Genomic DNA, 15,767 nt, shown 5'->3' with positions numbered 1-15,767 from the left:
TTCTTGCTGTCTTTTTTCTTGCTTTCTTCTTTTCTCCCTTTATTATCCCCCCTCCCCCCTTTCTTTTTGCTATCGAAAATGCACATTAATCTCATCCCCCTTTCCTACATATGATATTGTGGTTTCATTTTCTTTATTAACTCCCCTATCTCTTCCTCTGTAATGCATGTAGAAATATCTTTCATTTTTCTAGGGAAGTAGCAGGGTACATTTAATGCACTTAAGTTCTTAGAAGAACTGCTCCTCTCTGAGATCTTGTCAGTCAGTCTCTAGGGAGGCATGCAGTTAAATGCACATCACCATTATCGCTTCTCCCCCTCCCTGAGTTTGCGTTTGGCAGTGGAATTTTGTGTAATGATGGATTCCCATAGGCCTTGCTGAGAGTTTACTGCAGCTGATGGTGCACTACATCAGAAAACGAAATGAGCTTTCAAGAAATCTTGAGGACAGCCTGACATTTTTCTAATGGAGGAGCAGGATTAAGATGAAAGCAGTTATTTGTGGCCTTGTTCTTATTCCACGTCTTTTGTGGTTGTGTCATAATAAATCCCAGATCAGTGATTTTCAAATCTTTAGCTTTCGCTTAAACTTAGCTTAATTTCCTTAAGTGGATTCTTGACTTATTTTCACAGATTCTCCTTTCGGTTTTCATATTGAAATTTTCTCTCCCCAGCTTCTTACAAATCTGACCCAGTGATTACTTATCCTAAACTTATATGTGCATGGAATCATAGAATTAGAGCTAGAAGGAACCTTAGAGGCCGTTGAGTCAGACTCTTTGATAAATGAAGAAACTGAGTCCCAGAGAGGTTAAATAATTTGTCCAGGGTCACCCACCTTGTAAGTAGCTGAGGAACCATTTGAACCCAAGTCTTCCTCTCTCCAAGCTCCTGACACTTTATCAACAATATCTAAACTTTTTTAATTCCATATTCCTGTTAGTTAAAATTTTTGAACCCCCCCCAGATATATATGTTTATTTATAAATTTCATACATTTCCTACTGTACTAATAATGATTCACATTGCAAAACCTACACAAAAAAAAGAGAAAAGGTGATGAAGATGAAATAATTTTTGAACCTAGACTTGAATCTGTTGAGTACAGAAGTGACAAAGTTGAATGTGCCCTTTAGGAAAGTCATTTTGGCTGCTGTGTGGAAGATGATTTCAAGAAGGGAGAGCATGGTGACAGAGACTAGTTAGGATGCCACTGTAATAGTGATGAGGGCTTGAACTAAGATGGAGGCCATGTGAATGAAGAGAAGGGAGAGATGTGGAGAGATAAATAGCAGGACTTGGTAGCTGAGTGAGAACAATGAGGCAAAGATGACGTTGAGCTTTGAACCTGGGTAACTTGAAGACTAGTGGTGCCTTATGACAGAAATAGAGATGTTTGGAAAAGATGTAGATTTGGGGGACAAAAGTAATGGAATGACAATCCATTTTAGCCTAGCCCTAGGGTTAGGGTTTATCTTGCACTGCGCCCTCTTTCCCACTGAAAAACAAAAAAGATGTGTGGGGATGGAGGAGGGGCTGAGCTTACTCACCAGCCATGCTCCACAGAATCCACACTAAGGGCTGACTTCTGCTGCCAGGAGACAATGGGGGGAAGTTTGGTTGTGGGGATACTGGGGGTGGGGGAAGCTTGGGAGAATTTTGCCTGTGCGTTTGGGAGTGCCTGGGTCAGGTTCAGTCCGTCAGTCAGCTGGTATTCATTAAGCACTCAACTATGTTCTAGGCACTGTGCTCAGTGTCAGGGATACAAAGAAGGGCCCGCCATCCAAAAAAAAATAACCACAAAAACAGTTCTTGTTCTCAAGGAGTTCACAGTCTAATGGGGGAGGCCACATGTGGACAACTATGTATAAACATGATATATATGAGCTAAGTTGGGCACAGTCTCAGAGAGAAGGCAATAACATTAAAGAGAACTGGTATAAAAAAAATAAAACCTTGTTGAAGGTGGAACATTAGAGACTTGAAGGATGCCAAGGAAGCCTGGAGGTGGAGATGAGAAGGGAGAGCATTCCAGGCAAGAGAGATAATCAGGTAGCAGGCTGTTGGAGTAGTCTGGGCATGAGGTGATGCGGGCCTAAACTAGGGTGGTTGTGTGTCAGAAGAGGGAAGGGGGCATCTATGAGGTGTTAAGGAGGTAGAAAAGACAGGACTTGAGAGGATGTGGGGGAAGTCAGAGTGAGGAGTAGCACATGACACTTATCTTATGAGCTTAGATGACTAGATGAATGGTGGTACTTTTAAAAAATTATATATTTTTTCCAATTATATGTAAAAACAATTTTTAACATTCATTTTTAAAAGTTTTGACTTCCAAATTTTCTCCCTCCTTCCCCCCTCCTTGAGAAGACAAGCAGTTTGATATAGATTATACATGTGCAGTCATGCATTTTAGCCATGTTAAAAAAGGAAATACAGACCTCCCCGCCACAAAACAAAAAAAAAATATAGTTAAAAAAAGTATGCCTCGATTTGCTTTCCGACTCCATCGATTCTTTCTCTGGAGGTAGATAACATTTTTAAAGAAAAATGGTACTTTTGACAGCAATATAGAAGTTAGAAAGAGGATAGAGTTTTGGTCATACTGAGTTTAATATGCTTATGGTACATTCAGTTCATACCTCTAGTACATTCGATGTCTAAAAAGGCACCTGGAGATGTGAGATTGGAAGTTGGGAAGAAGTTAGATCTAGATAAGTAAATATGAGAGCCATCTGCATAGAGATAGTAATTCAACCCATGGGAACTTATCAGATCACCAAGTAAAGTAGCATAGATGGAGAAGAGAAGAGGGCCCAGGACAGAGCTTTGGGGGCTACCAACTGTTAGAGGGCATGATCTGTTCTACATTCTAGATGTGGAGACAGAGAAGGAATTATCAGGCAGGTAGGAGGAGAAGCAGGAGAGATCAATGTCACAAAGACCTAGAGAGAAAAGAGATCAAGAAAGATGGTGATTGACGGTGTCAGGGGCTTCAGAGGGGTCAAGAAGCATGAGGATTGAGAAAAGGCCATTAAATTTGACAAATAAGAAGAAATTGTTTGGACTTTCAAGAGAACAGTTTCATTTGAATGATAAGGTGGGAAACCAAACTGCAATGAGTTAAGAGAATGAGAAGAAAGGTAGTGGAGGAGCTTAGATGTAAAAGGGAGGAGATCGAATTCTTCCCTCCCTTCCTTCCTTCCTCCCTCCCTTCCTTCCTTCCTCCCTCCCTTCCTTCCTCCTCCCTTCCTTCCTCCCCCTCTCCTTCTTTCCTTCCTCCTTTCCTTCCTCCCTTCCTTCCTCCCTTGCACCAAATTTATTTTGGTTGCATATTAAACTTGAAGTTCACTAAAATCACAAGATTTTTCTTTTTCAGAACTGCTGTCAAACTATACCTCCCCCATCTTTTATTTATGAATTTGATTATTTTGTGCCCAAGTGTAATATTTTACATTTGTCCCTGTTTAATTTCATCTTATTAGCTTCAGGCTAGTGCTCTAACTTGTCGAGATCCTTTTGGATTGTTATCCAGCGCATTAGCTATCCCTCCCAGCTTCTTGTCATCTGCAGATGTGATGAACACGTCACCTATGTCTTTATCCAAGTTAGTGATAAAAAATGAAGAGCATAAGGCCAAGCATGGATCTCTGGCATTCTCCACTGTAGACCTTCTGCCGTGTTGACATTGAACTCTGAGTCAGAGCAGCCACCTAGTTCTAAAAGCATTGTCATATCCCTTTATCTTCTCTTCAAGAATAGCATGAGATACTATCCTCAGCTTTCTCTTCATCTGCTCGTTTAGTATATAGTCACAGAAGTGGAAATGAGGTTGGTCTGGTACAACCCATTCTCAGTGAAGCCAGACTACATCTTTGTAATCATTGCTTCCCTGCTCAGCAATCGTCTTTTGAGTGATCTGTTCTAAAATTTTACTAGGAATCTGCAGAGTTTTCCTCCAGCCTTCAGATTCTGTGGTTCTGTGGTATGTAATTAAGTTTGTGATCCCCACTTACCCGCCACTGCCCCCCATCACACACACACACACACACACACACACACACACACACACACACACACCCCTGGACTTCTGATCATATATATGGTTCTTTCCCGAAAAACTTGGACATCTCTGAGTTAGTATCAAGTAATCACGAGTGTTTTCTGCAAAATAACGTTTAAGGAATGATATGTGAAAATGCCTTCCTCTTCATTTTCCTTTCACAAAATGTAGGAGCATGGAGGAGACATTATGATGTAGTCTGCAAGTGAGACAATATTTTACAACCTTAAGGATAAAATATAAATTTTTTTTTTTGTCTTTTAAAGCCTTATATCTCCAGTCTTCTTATACCTGACTCTCCCTACCCCATACGGTGTGTGATCTAGTGACACCTGTCTCCTGGCTGTTACTTGCACCTGAAACACCAGTCTCCTGACCCCTGGCATTTTCACTGGCTGTGTCTAGAATGTCCTCCCTTCTCATCTCCATTTCCTAGTTTCTTGCCCGGCTTTCTTTAAGTATCAGCTAAAGTTCTGTTTTCTGTAAGAAGGCTTTCCCAAAGTCATTCTTAATTTTAGTAGTGCCTTCGAGTTGAGATTACACCCCAGTTTATCCTGTGTATATCTTCATTCAGTCAATCAGTAACCATTTATATTAAGCTCCTTTTGGGGTTACAAAAAGAGGCAAAAATGAAGTCCCTGCCCTCACAGAGTTTATAATCTAATGGGGGGAGACAACTCGCAAACAGATGCATACAAAGCAAGCTGTGTACAGGATAAATAGGAAACAATTAAGAGGAAAGGCATTGGAATTGTTAGGGAAGGCTTCCTGTAGAAGGTGGGATTTTAGCTGGGACTTAAAGAAAACTAGGGAGGTCAGTAGTCAGAATAGAGGAGGGAAAGTGTTCCAGGCATGAGGGACAGCTAGATAAAATTGCTAGAAGCGGAGAGATGGATCTGTTTTGTGCATGGTTGTTTGCTTATTGTCTTCCCCATTAGACTGTGGGCTCCTTGAGAACAGTGACTATCTTTTGGCTTTCTTTGTATCCCTAGTACTTAGCTTAGTGCCTGGAACGTAGTGGGTACTTAACAAGTGCTGCTCACAGACCTTTCCTAACATTCATCCCATGGCTTAACCTACTTTGTTCTGAGTTAAGTCTTTACTCTGTATTCTCATTTCTGTAGTACAGTTTATATATATTTTACCGTGTCTCTATCTGAACAGCAGTTTACTACCTCTGTTCTCTTATTGCCTCACGTGTGCAGGCCTTTCCTTCCCACTGGGGATTAAAACAAGAGTACCTGATAGATTATGCATCAGATCTCTAGTAAGCATTTATTAAGCGCTCACTATGTGCCAAGTACTGTGGTTACAAAGGCAAAATTATCCTCAAGAAGCTTACATTCTTTTGGAGAGACTTGCACATAATCATTGAATGAATGATTTAAAAAAAGTGACATTTTTTTGTTTGTTTAGCACTTATCCATTAATGGATTTGTGCTTGGCAATTAACAGCATTGCTTTTCCAATTATCAGCCTTCAAAAGTTGTTAAATAAAATTTGTTTCTGCTTCTTTCTGCCCCTGTGGTTCAGGAACTGTATGGCTACATTAAACTCCTCAGGAGGTTTCTCTTAAATGTCTCTATCTTTCCCCAAATCTTGACCCTCAAGAAGGCAGCCAAGGGATCACTATGTAATTTCTGTGTTTTTTCTCTTCTCTGGATGTCTTGTAGCTTTTGGCTCCACTAATAGCCTTTCCCAGATGGATGTGGGAGGGTCGTTTTTATTAGGGGTCTGTAATGATCAGAACATCCTGAGACCAGCTACATTGCTTCTTTCCACTAAAATCTTGCTCTGCTCTAAGCTGACCCTGAGCTGTCAAAGGCAATGCCAGTGGAATGCAATCCCTGATAGGTCCTACAGTCTCAAAGGGCTTCAAGTATAGCCCCTATCATATCTATTGTCCAAGGACCAGCCTAAGTACAGAGATGCAGACCAACTCACTGGGCATGTGAAACAGCCACCACTTGGTAAGTAGAGGGATGCCTATTCTTGATGGACTCAATAGCTATTTTGTGGTATAGACATCTGTTTACAATGCAGGTTGGTGTAACACTGGACTTATGTTATAGGTGAGATGAGTGAAAGCCGAGCCAAGAGAATTCGAATAAAAGAAGTGGATGGCTGGACGTTGAGGATGCTCATCGACTATGTTTACACCGCTGAAATCCAAGTCACTGAAGAAAATGTGCAGGTAAGAGCAAATACATTATGATAGGTGGGGTTTTTTAGGTGACAGGGAAGGAAGGAAGTGTTCTCTAAACTAAAGACACATCTTCCACCGCCTACAAACTGTTCCTCTTCAACAAAGAGAATGTGTTGTACAAAACTTAACTTTGGAGTGATGTGAGGGATGATTATACCGTTCTAATATTGTTTCTGATCATGTCATAAGTTTTCTTAGAACTGAGTTGTAAACATTCAGCTTCTTTGTGAACTTATTCTTTTCGTGAAAGTACCTGTCATGTTTACCAATAAGTACTGATAGCTGCTGTTCATAATCTTCCTTTATTTCATGGAAGAGTGGAGAGGAAAAAGTATTAGCAGAAAACCGACAGAGGTGTTTTTCTTCATTACCAGCAATAGCCTCTCCTCCAAATACTTGAGAATATTATGTTCATTTTCTTTTAGGGTACAGCTAAATTAGTACTATTTAGGAAACTGAAAATTTGGGCTAGATTCTTAAGAAAATTTCTCTGAATTCTACTTGCGCCCACCAGACGTCATGGATTCTGTTATTTTTTTCTCTGGAAGATAGAGAGTACAATTTAAATGTCAACCTTTGGAAATTAAAGAAGCTTTTACAATTTAGGAAGAATATTACAGTTATTCCATACAAAGAGTATGTATATGATTTAACTAAAATGACATTGGTAAGGGAGAAGGTTTTGGCAAAAACTTGTGTTTTTACTCTTTTCTTTTTCTTAAAGAGAAATTAACTTAGCTCATTTACCCCCCAAAACTTCTTCATAAGTTAAATAAACCCAAACACTCAAATTCAGAAAGCCAGAGTATCATCAGTCCTAGCCTAAAGAATCCCTCTCCCCAGGATAAAATGATTGGGAGAGGTTTGGTCTGTAATTCTGGGAGGGAAGTGTCAATCATTTGCCTGGTTCATATGGTAGGACAAGAGATTTCAGCCTTCATGCCAAAACAACAAATACAACACACATACACACACACACACACACAATATAACATATCTATATATTGTTATGTAACATTAACAATAGATTTGCTGTACAGACTGAGGAAGAGCATGGAGACTTGGTCTGGGAGGAATATACGGTAAATGGTATGGCAGAGGTCATACAACCAGAAAGTCATCTTCTATACTTGATGTGAAATCCAGCCAGGCTATAGGAGTCTGTCCATCTTTTATAATATAGGAAGATGCTTTTTATAAGACATTTATGATCAGCCTTGTTTTGACACACATGATTAATTTACCGTCTCTCTACAACTAACCCCCATTGATGTTATCTTGTAGATTCCAGAGCATGGCTTCCAATGAGACATAAGTCCCAGTGTGGCTGCTTTTTGATCTACCAATTTTTCTCTGCCAATTTGCTTTTCTTCATCCCTCCCCACTTTGTAGCTAGCCCTCAACTGGTGCATTCATTACTTAACTGATTCCCTTGATTCGTGAACTAGGCCATAGGGGTAAAGCTGTGAGAATGATTTGACCATAAATGAGCACCCTGTGTAAGCAGACCTCCTGAAGGTTGTTTGTAATCAGGACTAAATCTACTAGGGAACTAGGAGAACGCCTCTAGTGTTGCTTTTAATAAACCATCACGTTCTTTCCACCCTGAGCTCTTAGTCACGACTGCCTTTCAGAAAACCACTTGCTGTCCTAATTTGCCTTTTTAAGTGTCTGCTGCTTAAACCTCCCAATAACACATTAAAAAGGTTCTGTTTGGAAGATATGGTAAATGTCTCTTAGAATTCTATCTACCATCACCACCCCCTTTTTGTTCTCTTTAGCAAAAGTGTAGCTGGGGCTTTAAAGTCTTATTTTATCCAGTGGAGGCGGGGAAGACTTATTTGGGGGAAATCTTTGTGGTACACAGTGTTTTAGCATATACAGAGCTAGCCCCAGTCAGTAAGTCTTGGGGTTAAGTCCTTCCAGTGACCCAGACTAACTTAGGGCGTCAGGGAAATTCACTTTCCAGTGCTTTAGGCAACTTTATAAGATTATAAATCTTAGGATTTTTCGGGCAAGTGGAAAAAGTTTAAGAATCCCTACAGTGTAGACATACCATCCTGGCCATGCCTGTGACCCTGTTTTATTCACCTGTCCCTGTAAGTTCTCTAACAACTAAATAAAATTCTAGCAAAAATAAATAGTTGAGATTGGCAGCTAATATATAATCCATCCTATTTCCAAAATACCCTTTTTGTCTTTTGAGTTCGATTATTGTCATTCCATTCCTTGCCCAGCTGGGCTACCGTAAGCCATAACAATCTTGCTCTTTCACATTTTGGGGAAGGAGAGTCAGGAGAGGAGAGCCCTTTCACAGGTGTCTGGTGCTTTTCCTAACGGTTGTGCAGAGCACAGACTTGGACCAAGATAGATGTGTAGGAATTTGAAACAGGGGAATGCCTGTCAGTCATTCGTAGGCTGCCAGGTGAAAATAAAGCAGGCAAAACTGAATCTGGGCATTTCTATAATTTAGGAGGTTGTCCCGAATGTGGTGGGCTTTCTCCATCTACAGAGAGCTGAGTCTGTTCTCAGATAACCTGTGTTTATGCAAATCAGAAGGACGTTGTGCTCTGTATTTTCAAAGTGTACCTGAGCTGTTCTAATAGTCGACTGTCGTAGCCAAAGCTGTGCTTTCCTCGTATCACTGACCCTGGGGATGAATATCTTCTGCATGTTCAATGATATTACAAAGAATACAGGTTTACAGTGAACTATTAAAAGATCCGAATGCCAGCACCAAGAAGTGATTGTTTTATTCACACATAAATAACCCTTTGTCCTGATAGATTTCTTTAGCAGTAAAGGGCGAGTTTTCTCTCTATTGAATTAGAATTCTTTGTTGCCTTATTTTCACTTTCAGTTGTCCAGTCATGTCTACTCTTCCTGGCCCTGTTTGGGGTTTTCTTGGCAAAGATACTGGAATGGTTTGCCATTTCCGTTTTCAGTTCATTTTACCGATGAGGAAACAGTGGTAGACAGGGTTAAGTGACTTGCCCAGGGTCACACAGCAAGCATGTGTCTTAGGCCAGATTTAACTCAGGAAGACAAGTATTCCAGACTCCAGGAGCAGAACTATCTACCGCCCCACCTGGCTGCCCTCTTTCCTTATTTAGAGTGTTTTTAAAAAATCACAGCACATATTCTAATAACACTCTCCGTGAAAACTTTTAGTTTCAACCATTTTGTGTCATTCTTTGAAAATGTGAGCGTTTTTTGAATTTGAGTGTTTGGGTTTATTTACCTTATGGTGAAGTTGGGGCGGGGGGGGGGGGGTGGGGGGGTAAATGAGCTAAGTTGATTTCTCTTTAAGAAAAAGAAAAGAGTAAAAACACAAGTTTTGCCAAAACCTTCCCCGTCACCAATGTCGTTAAGAGCTAGAACCCCAGCTTGAGAATGATTCACACAGTTAAAGAGTCTGAGTGCCTTAGAAGTCGTTTAGTCCTTCCATCTTACATATTTTTGGTTGAGTTGTTCTTCAGTTGTGTCCAACCCTTCATGACCCCATTTGGTAAAGATAGTTGGGGTGGTTTGCCATTTCCTTCTCCAGCTCATTTTACAGATGAGGAAACTGAAGCAAACAGGGTTAAGTAACTTGTCCAGGGTAGAGGTTGGATTTGAACTCAGGTCTTCCTGACTCCAGGTCTGGCGCTATATCTGCCTCCTAGCTGCCCAATTCTAAATGCAAACTTAATAATAAATTGGAAAGTGCAAATTCTGTTACTGTTTTTTGTATCTTGAGAGGTGGTTAAATCCATCATCTATATTTTTTTTCTTGTTTAGGAATATATTTTGAAGATAGATAAGTTCATAGATCTTCCTAACTCCTATAAAGCTAGTTGTAGGTTAACCATTTGGAAGAACTTAAAAGATCGAAAATTGGGCATGGCCTGATCTTTCTTCTCCTTTTCTCTAAGTATTTACTCCCTTCCCCCCTTCCCATTTGCAATTTTATTGTTGCATTAATTTAGATTTTGTTATGTTTTATAATTTATCCTTGGGCTATCCTTAGTGCTATTAGAACTTTTCACTTGAAGTAAATGTGAGGGGATTAAGGTCCTGCAAACAGTGAGTGAATTAGTGGATTGTGTGTGTAAATGTAGTTATCACCTTAATAATCTATTTGGTACATTGATGGCTGCTGTCTTTATTAGCAGATTCTTATCCTCCCTTCTTTGGGTACCAAATGGTTTTAAGTAGAGAAGTCAACACAGACATACCTAGAGATAGGGAGAGGGATAAGGATTGAACCAGTGATTTCATTGGTATGGGGAAATAAAAGTTACGGATAATTTCATTACCTTTTTTTTGCTGTTTCTATTCTTTAAGTCTTATAGTTTGGGCAAGGTCCTGATGGAGGCAGGGAGATAGAAACAAGGGCATAGATTTATCCTCAGCAGTGAATAGGGCTGTCTGTTCCTCTCAGACTAGAAGGAAGAAGGAAAGAGCAGATGATATTTCTAAGATATTCTGAGTAGTAGCAAAATGGAATGGGGTGGATGCTCTTTAAATGGTTCATTTTTTTTTCCATTCCTTCAACATACATTGAGCAGTGCTGGGGAAGAAACTTTAGATAAGACATGGTCCCTACCCTCAGAGCTTATTATCTAGATTTAATAGGACCTGCTCTGATCATAGATGCAAACACAGATGTCACCTATATATTGCATAAAATGGAGAGGCACAATCTAAATATATAAGAACAAGGGATTGAGGATCAGAGAAAACTACATGGAAGAGAAAAGATTTAAGTCGAACTTTGAAGGATGGTTGCCATGGTGATGGAGGAGGTCTTAATTGAGGAGGAATTCCTATGTGAGAGTAAGGTCCTCCAGATACTCTTGTTTATGGATAACATAATGTTGACTGAATTAAGCCCCAAGATGTTGCAGAGCTTTCTGGGAGAAATCTGTAATTACTCAAAGGAATTCAGCCTGACCATCTACATAAAAAAGACCAAGTGGAAGAATAGTGTCTGTTGCCCAAATTTCATCATGCATCAGAATAAACACTCTGTAGACCTATGTCTGTCTGGAACAGACAGTACAGATGCACAATTGAGTGGGCCTGCAGTTGAAGAGGAGGAAGAAACTGGGCTGGTGTGCTTTTGGGAAATTTGCAAAGCACTTTAACTGACTCCATGCTTTGTATGAAAGCAAATGTCCATCTTTTCTATGCAAACATTTTTACCAGTGTTGCTGTATGGAACAGATACCTGAAATATTACTGCCCTCAAAGTTGAAGGGGCAGTTTAAAGGGTCTATGGTGCATGTGAGCTTTTGTTGTTGTTTTCAGTCCTTTCAATTGTGTCCAACCCTTCATGACCCCATTTGGGGTTTTCTTGGCAAAGATACTGGAGTAGTTTGCCATTTCCCTCTCTACCTCATTTTAAAAATGACACAGGCCAACAGGGTTAAGTGACTTGCCCAGGGTCACACAGCTAATAAATGTCTGAAGGTACATTTGAACTCAAGTCAACTCTTTCAACTACTAAGTCAATGCATACACTATTTTCCCACTTCCAGGAATTAATTACACTGGCTCCAGTCATTCTAGAAACCCTTTTAGCAATGTACATGAGCCTGAACACACATTGCTGATTAAATATACATTTATTGGTTGCAGATGTGCCTGTACAATTTGTATATGCTTTCTCACTCTTCTACCAGGTTGTTTTTAGGAAGGCAAATTCTAACTTAGCCAAACAATCCACAGCAAGTCCTCAGTCAATATCTATTAACTAGCTTGAACATCAAGAGTACATGACTATAAAATACTAAGGCTAGAAATATTACATACTTAGCCAATACAGAGATTGAGTCAGTGAAATGGGCTGCTCTAGGGCAAGAACAGAGGAGATGAGTTACAAAGCTTATTGTAGATAAGCCCTCAGAAAATTCGGCTCCTTCATTATATCCAATATGCATTCAGAACCGTGAGAAGAATTGTTCACTGATGAAAATTTGATTTCCCTGTTTATACTTCCAGTTTATTGGGAGCAGAAAAAATAATGATGGGGTCTCAGAATTTAATATCATTTATGTATGTGTGTGTGTGTGCGTGTGTGTGTAAAAGAAAGGGGGAGGGAGAGTTAGTTTTGGGATCCAACTTGACCCAAGAGATTTTTAGCTATTTAGTTCTTTTGAGCCCAGTCTAAACAAAATGTCTTATTGTCAGTCACCTGAGTACTCAGGGACAAATCAAGCCCTCGAGTTTATAAACTCTGTTAGTTTAGAAGCGGTACGATTTTTAAAAAAATTTAAGCTACATGATGTAGAGAACACCCAGGTGAGACTACTCTAACTGCAAATAGGCAAACTGTTCTATATTTTATAATATTAGAGAGTTTCCTGGTTCACGGAGAGATTAAGCGAGTTTGTTAGTAAGCAAGCATTGATTAAGCACTAACAGGGTGCTGTAACAACAGTGTTGCTAGCAGCTGCTGTGGGAGCCTAAGACCAACAGCACAGGCACACAGAAGGGCATCATATACAAATCATATGCAAATCAATGACTCTCAACTGCCCCAGTGCTTAGAAGAATTCCAAGACGAAAGCTCCCACTTTACCTGCCCCATTCAAACAAAGGCCAGACTCATTAAAGGCACTTGATAACAAAAAATCCTGCCCTGATTACCATTACACTTGATTACCTCAGTGCTGAGAAGCACTCCAAAACAGAAGACAACAAAAAGGTCCCAATTTACCCCCACCCCCATTCAAACAAAGGACTCGTTAAAGCAACTTGATTACCATAGCATTCCAAAAGAGAAAACTGTAAAAAAGTCCCACCCTTCTTACCATTACATGTGCCTGCCACAGGGGGATACAAAGAAAGGCAAAAACAGCCCTTTCCCTCAGGAACTTACATTCTTAGAAGGTACACAACAGGCAGACTAGGTACATACAAGTGTGGTGTGTTCCAATTAATATACCTAACAATACACTATGTGACCTGATACTTTTATCAGGCAAGAACATCCATTTGATTGAGTCACAGAATCAGTTGTTCCTAGAGGTGTGTGTCAGCTTTATCCCCTATGGTCATCTCTTTAACTTTCTAGACTAAAGTGTTCCTTCCCTGGCTACTGCTGTCCAGTGTTGGAATATAAGTTATCCTGTTAGAATATAAATTCCTTGAGGGCAGGTACTCGCTTTGCTTTCACATTTGTATTCCTAGAGCTTGGCTTGAAACTTAGTAGATAAAGTGTTTAATAAAGGCATTTCATTAATATTTCTGATAACTCTTATATCCTGAATTTGGATAATGTCATTTATAATCATTTAGTATATCAGTGTGTGTGTATGTATATATATATATTTTACATATTACATATTAGTATATATATTATAGTCATTTAAGTATCATTTAGTAGTATTATCATTGTCATTTAGGGGCAAGAATAAAAGATTCTTACTTTGCTGCAGATGTGCCCCCAATCAGGAGTTTCCATGGATATGGACAGTGTATAAATACTTAAGCTCTCTACGCCGATTGGAAGGTCAAGCTGTATCCTTGATTATTAGGAACCACTTTTCACTGATTTGCTCTGCACTCTTTTGAGAAAACTAAAATCTCAGCATATATTAACTCTCAAGAGTTATTTGTTCTATTACTTCCTAAAACTTTTGTACTAAATATAGTAATCAAGTGGATGGGGGGGGGGGGAGAAGGAGAGAAGTTGGAATCTGTAAAGGAGTTAGCTTTGAAAAGGAGAAAAATTTTTTACATCATGGAAGTTATGATCACCAACAAACATTTCATTATAGAAAGAAGAAAAAGAAAAACTTGTAAAAGAAATTGAACTTTATAAAAAAGAAATATATGCTTAGGAAATATAATTCTTATTAGAAATATATAATATATATTATATAATATACATATATGTATACACATATGTAAAATGTAAAAAGGTAGTAACAAAACTGCTCTGTTTGTGTCCCCTTCTGTTAGATTTATATTAACATCTTCTACCATATACCATATTAAACTGCAGGAGTGTGTGTGTGTGTGTGTATACGTATACATATATACATATATATATATATATATATGATCGAAATATAAAAAGCTCATGTAATTGAAAAATATTGGAGAAAGGAAGAAGGTATTTTTTACAACTATGGCTAGGATGAAAATTCTTGTATAAAGAAGGGATAAAAGTGATCATAAAAATAAAGGGAACAATTTGATTAAATAAAATTGAAAAACTTGCACATGTACAATAAATACAGTGAGAATTAAAAGGAGAAACAGTCAGGGAAAAATCACAGAATATTTCTCTACTAAAAGTTTTTTCTAACTAAAAGTGATAACTATCTGTATCTATCTAAAGAATTGATACAAATAGATAAGAACAAGAACCATTTCTTTTTAGATAAGTGGTCAAAAGATTTAGCTTTTCTAGAGGGCCATTCTTTTCTTCCCCTTACAAGTAAGATAAAGAGTAAGTCTTTGATGATTTCAAGTAGCTTTCAGCATTCCAAAATACATATAGAAACATGTTTTCTGGTAGCAAAAAACTGGAAACAAAGTAGGTGTTCAGTGATTGGGGAATGACTGGACATATTCTTGTGCACAAATGTAATGGGATATAATTATCCATAAGAAATAATGATTAAAAGAAATTTAGTGAAACATGAGATGACATGTATGAACTGATAATAAGTGAAGTGAGCAGAACCAGAATCTTAATATGCATATTGACTATAACGTAAACAAAAAGGACATTGGAATGATGTTAAATGTTATGTCATTCCAGTGACCAGTATTAGCCCAGGAAAAGAGATAAGGAAGCAACTCCCTGTGTTCGGTGAAGAAGTAATTTGCTACAGGTATGGGTGGAGTGCTACATGCACTTTCAGACATGGTTGATATTGATTGGTTTTTCTTTGTTACAAAGAGGGCTCATCTGCTGGTAATTGTTTGTATTTGTAAATGACAGATTTCTAAAAATGTATGCATCAGTAAAACCTAAAATAGTTCCGTATGACTTACTAGAAAAACTTAAAGTTGTACATGAAAAAATGTATACGAACACATGCACTTGTACACATGTAACTTTTCAAATTATATGTGCCCTGTATTAAGTGGTTCATGATCCTGGGAGATTCTCTTGCTGGATCTAGTTAATGGAACTTTAAAGTCAATAGCTGTACCTTCTTTCATTTTTGTATCACAGATGGTTAGAACACTTCCTAATGCATAATGACAATTTAATAAGTGGTTATTGAGTTGAAATGAACAAACATGATTCCTTCCAAGTGATTACTTAGCTTTTTTTTTGTCATGGAAGATCATTTTTGATATTGTCTCATCAAGAAAGTTCTTTTATATCAGTTTAATTCAGTTAAACAAATACACAAATACAGAAGAAAATGGGAAGTTTAATATGAAGTGATGCAAAGGAAAGTAAATAGACCCAGGAAAACAATATACACAATGACTAAAACAAGATAAATGGAAAGAACAACAAAGCAGTTGACACTGAAGTTTGTGGAATTAT

The 15,767-nt window shown here is 38.6% G+C and overlaps 1 protein-coding gene across 1 annotated transcript in view; it reads left to right on the top strand.

Annotated features, from left to right (window-relative positions):
- The window catches only part of KLHL2 (kelch like family member 2), a 132,406-nt gene that overhangs the window by 42,012 nt on the left and 74,627 nt on the right, over positions 1-15,767 (top strand). Inside the window, exon 4 of the mRNA XM_036764129.1 lies at positions 6,132-6,253. Coding sequence (XP_036620024.1) covers positions 6,132-6,253 — 122 coding nt within the window. The remainder of the gene's footprint in view (positions 1-6,131; positions 6,254-15,767) is intronic.

This window comes from Trichosurus vulpecula, chromosome 6, assembly GCF_011100635.1.
Source record: "Trichosurus vulpecula isolate mTriVul1 chromosome 6, mTriVul1.pri, whole genome shotgun sequence".
Taxonomy (NCBI): domain Eukaryota; kingdom Metazoa; phylum Chordata; class Mammalia; order Diprotodontia; family Phalangeridae; genus Trichosurus; species Trichosurus vulpecula.
Note: the sequence above shows the minus strand (reverse complement) of the source record. Positions and strands in the feature narration are given on the sequence as shown.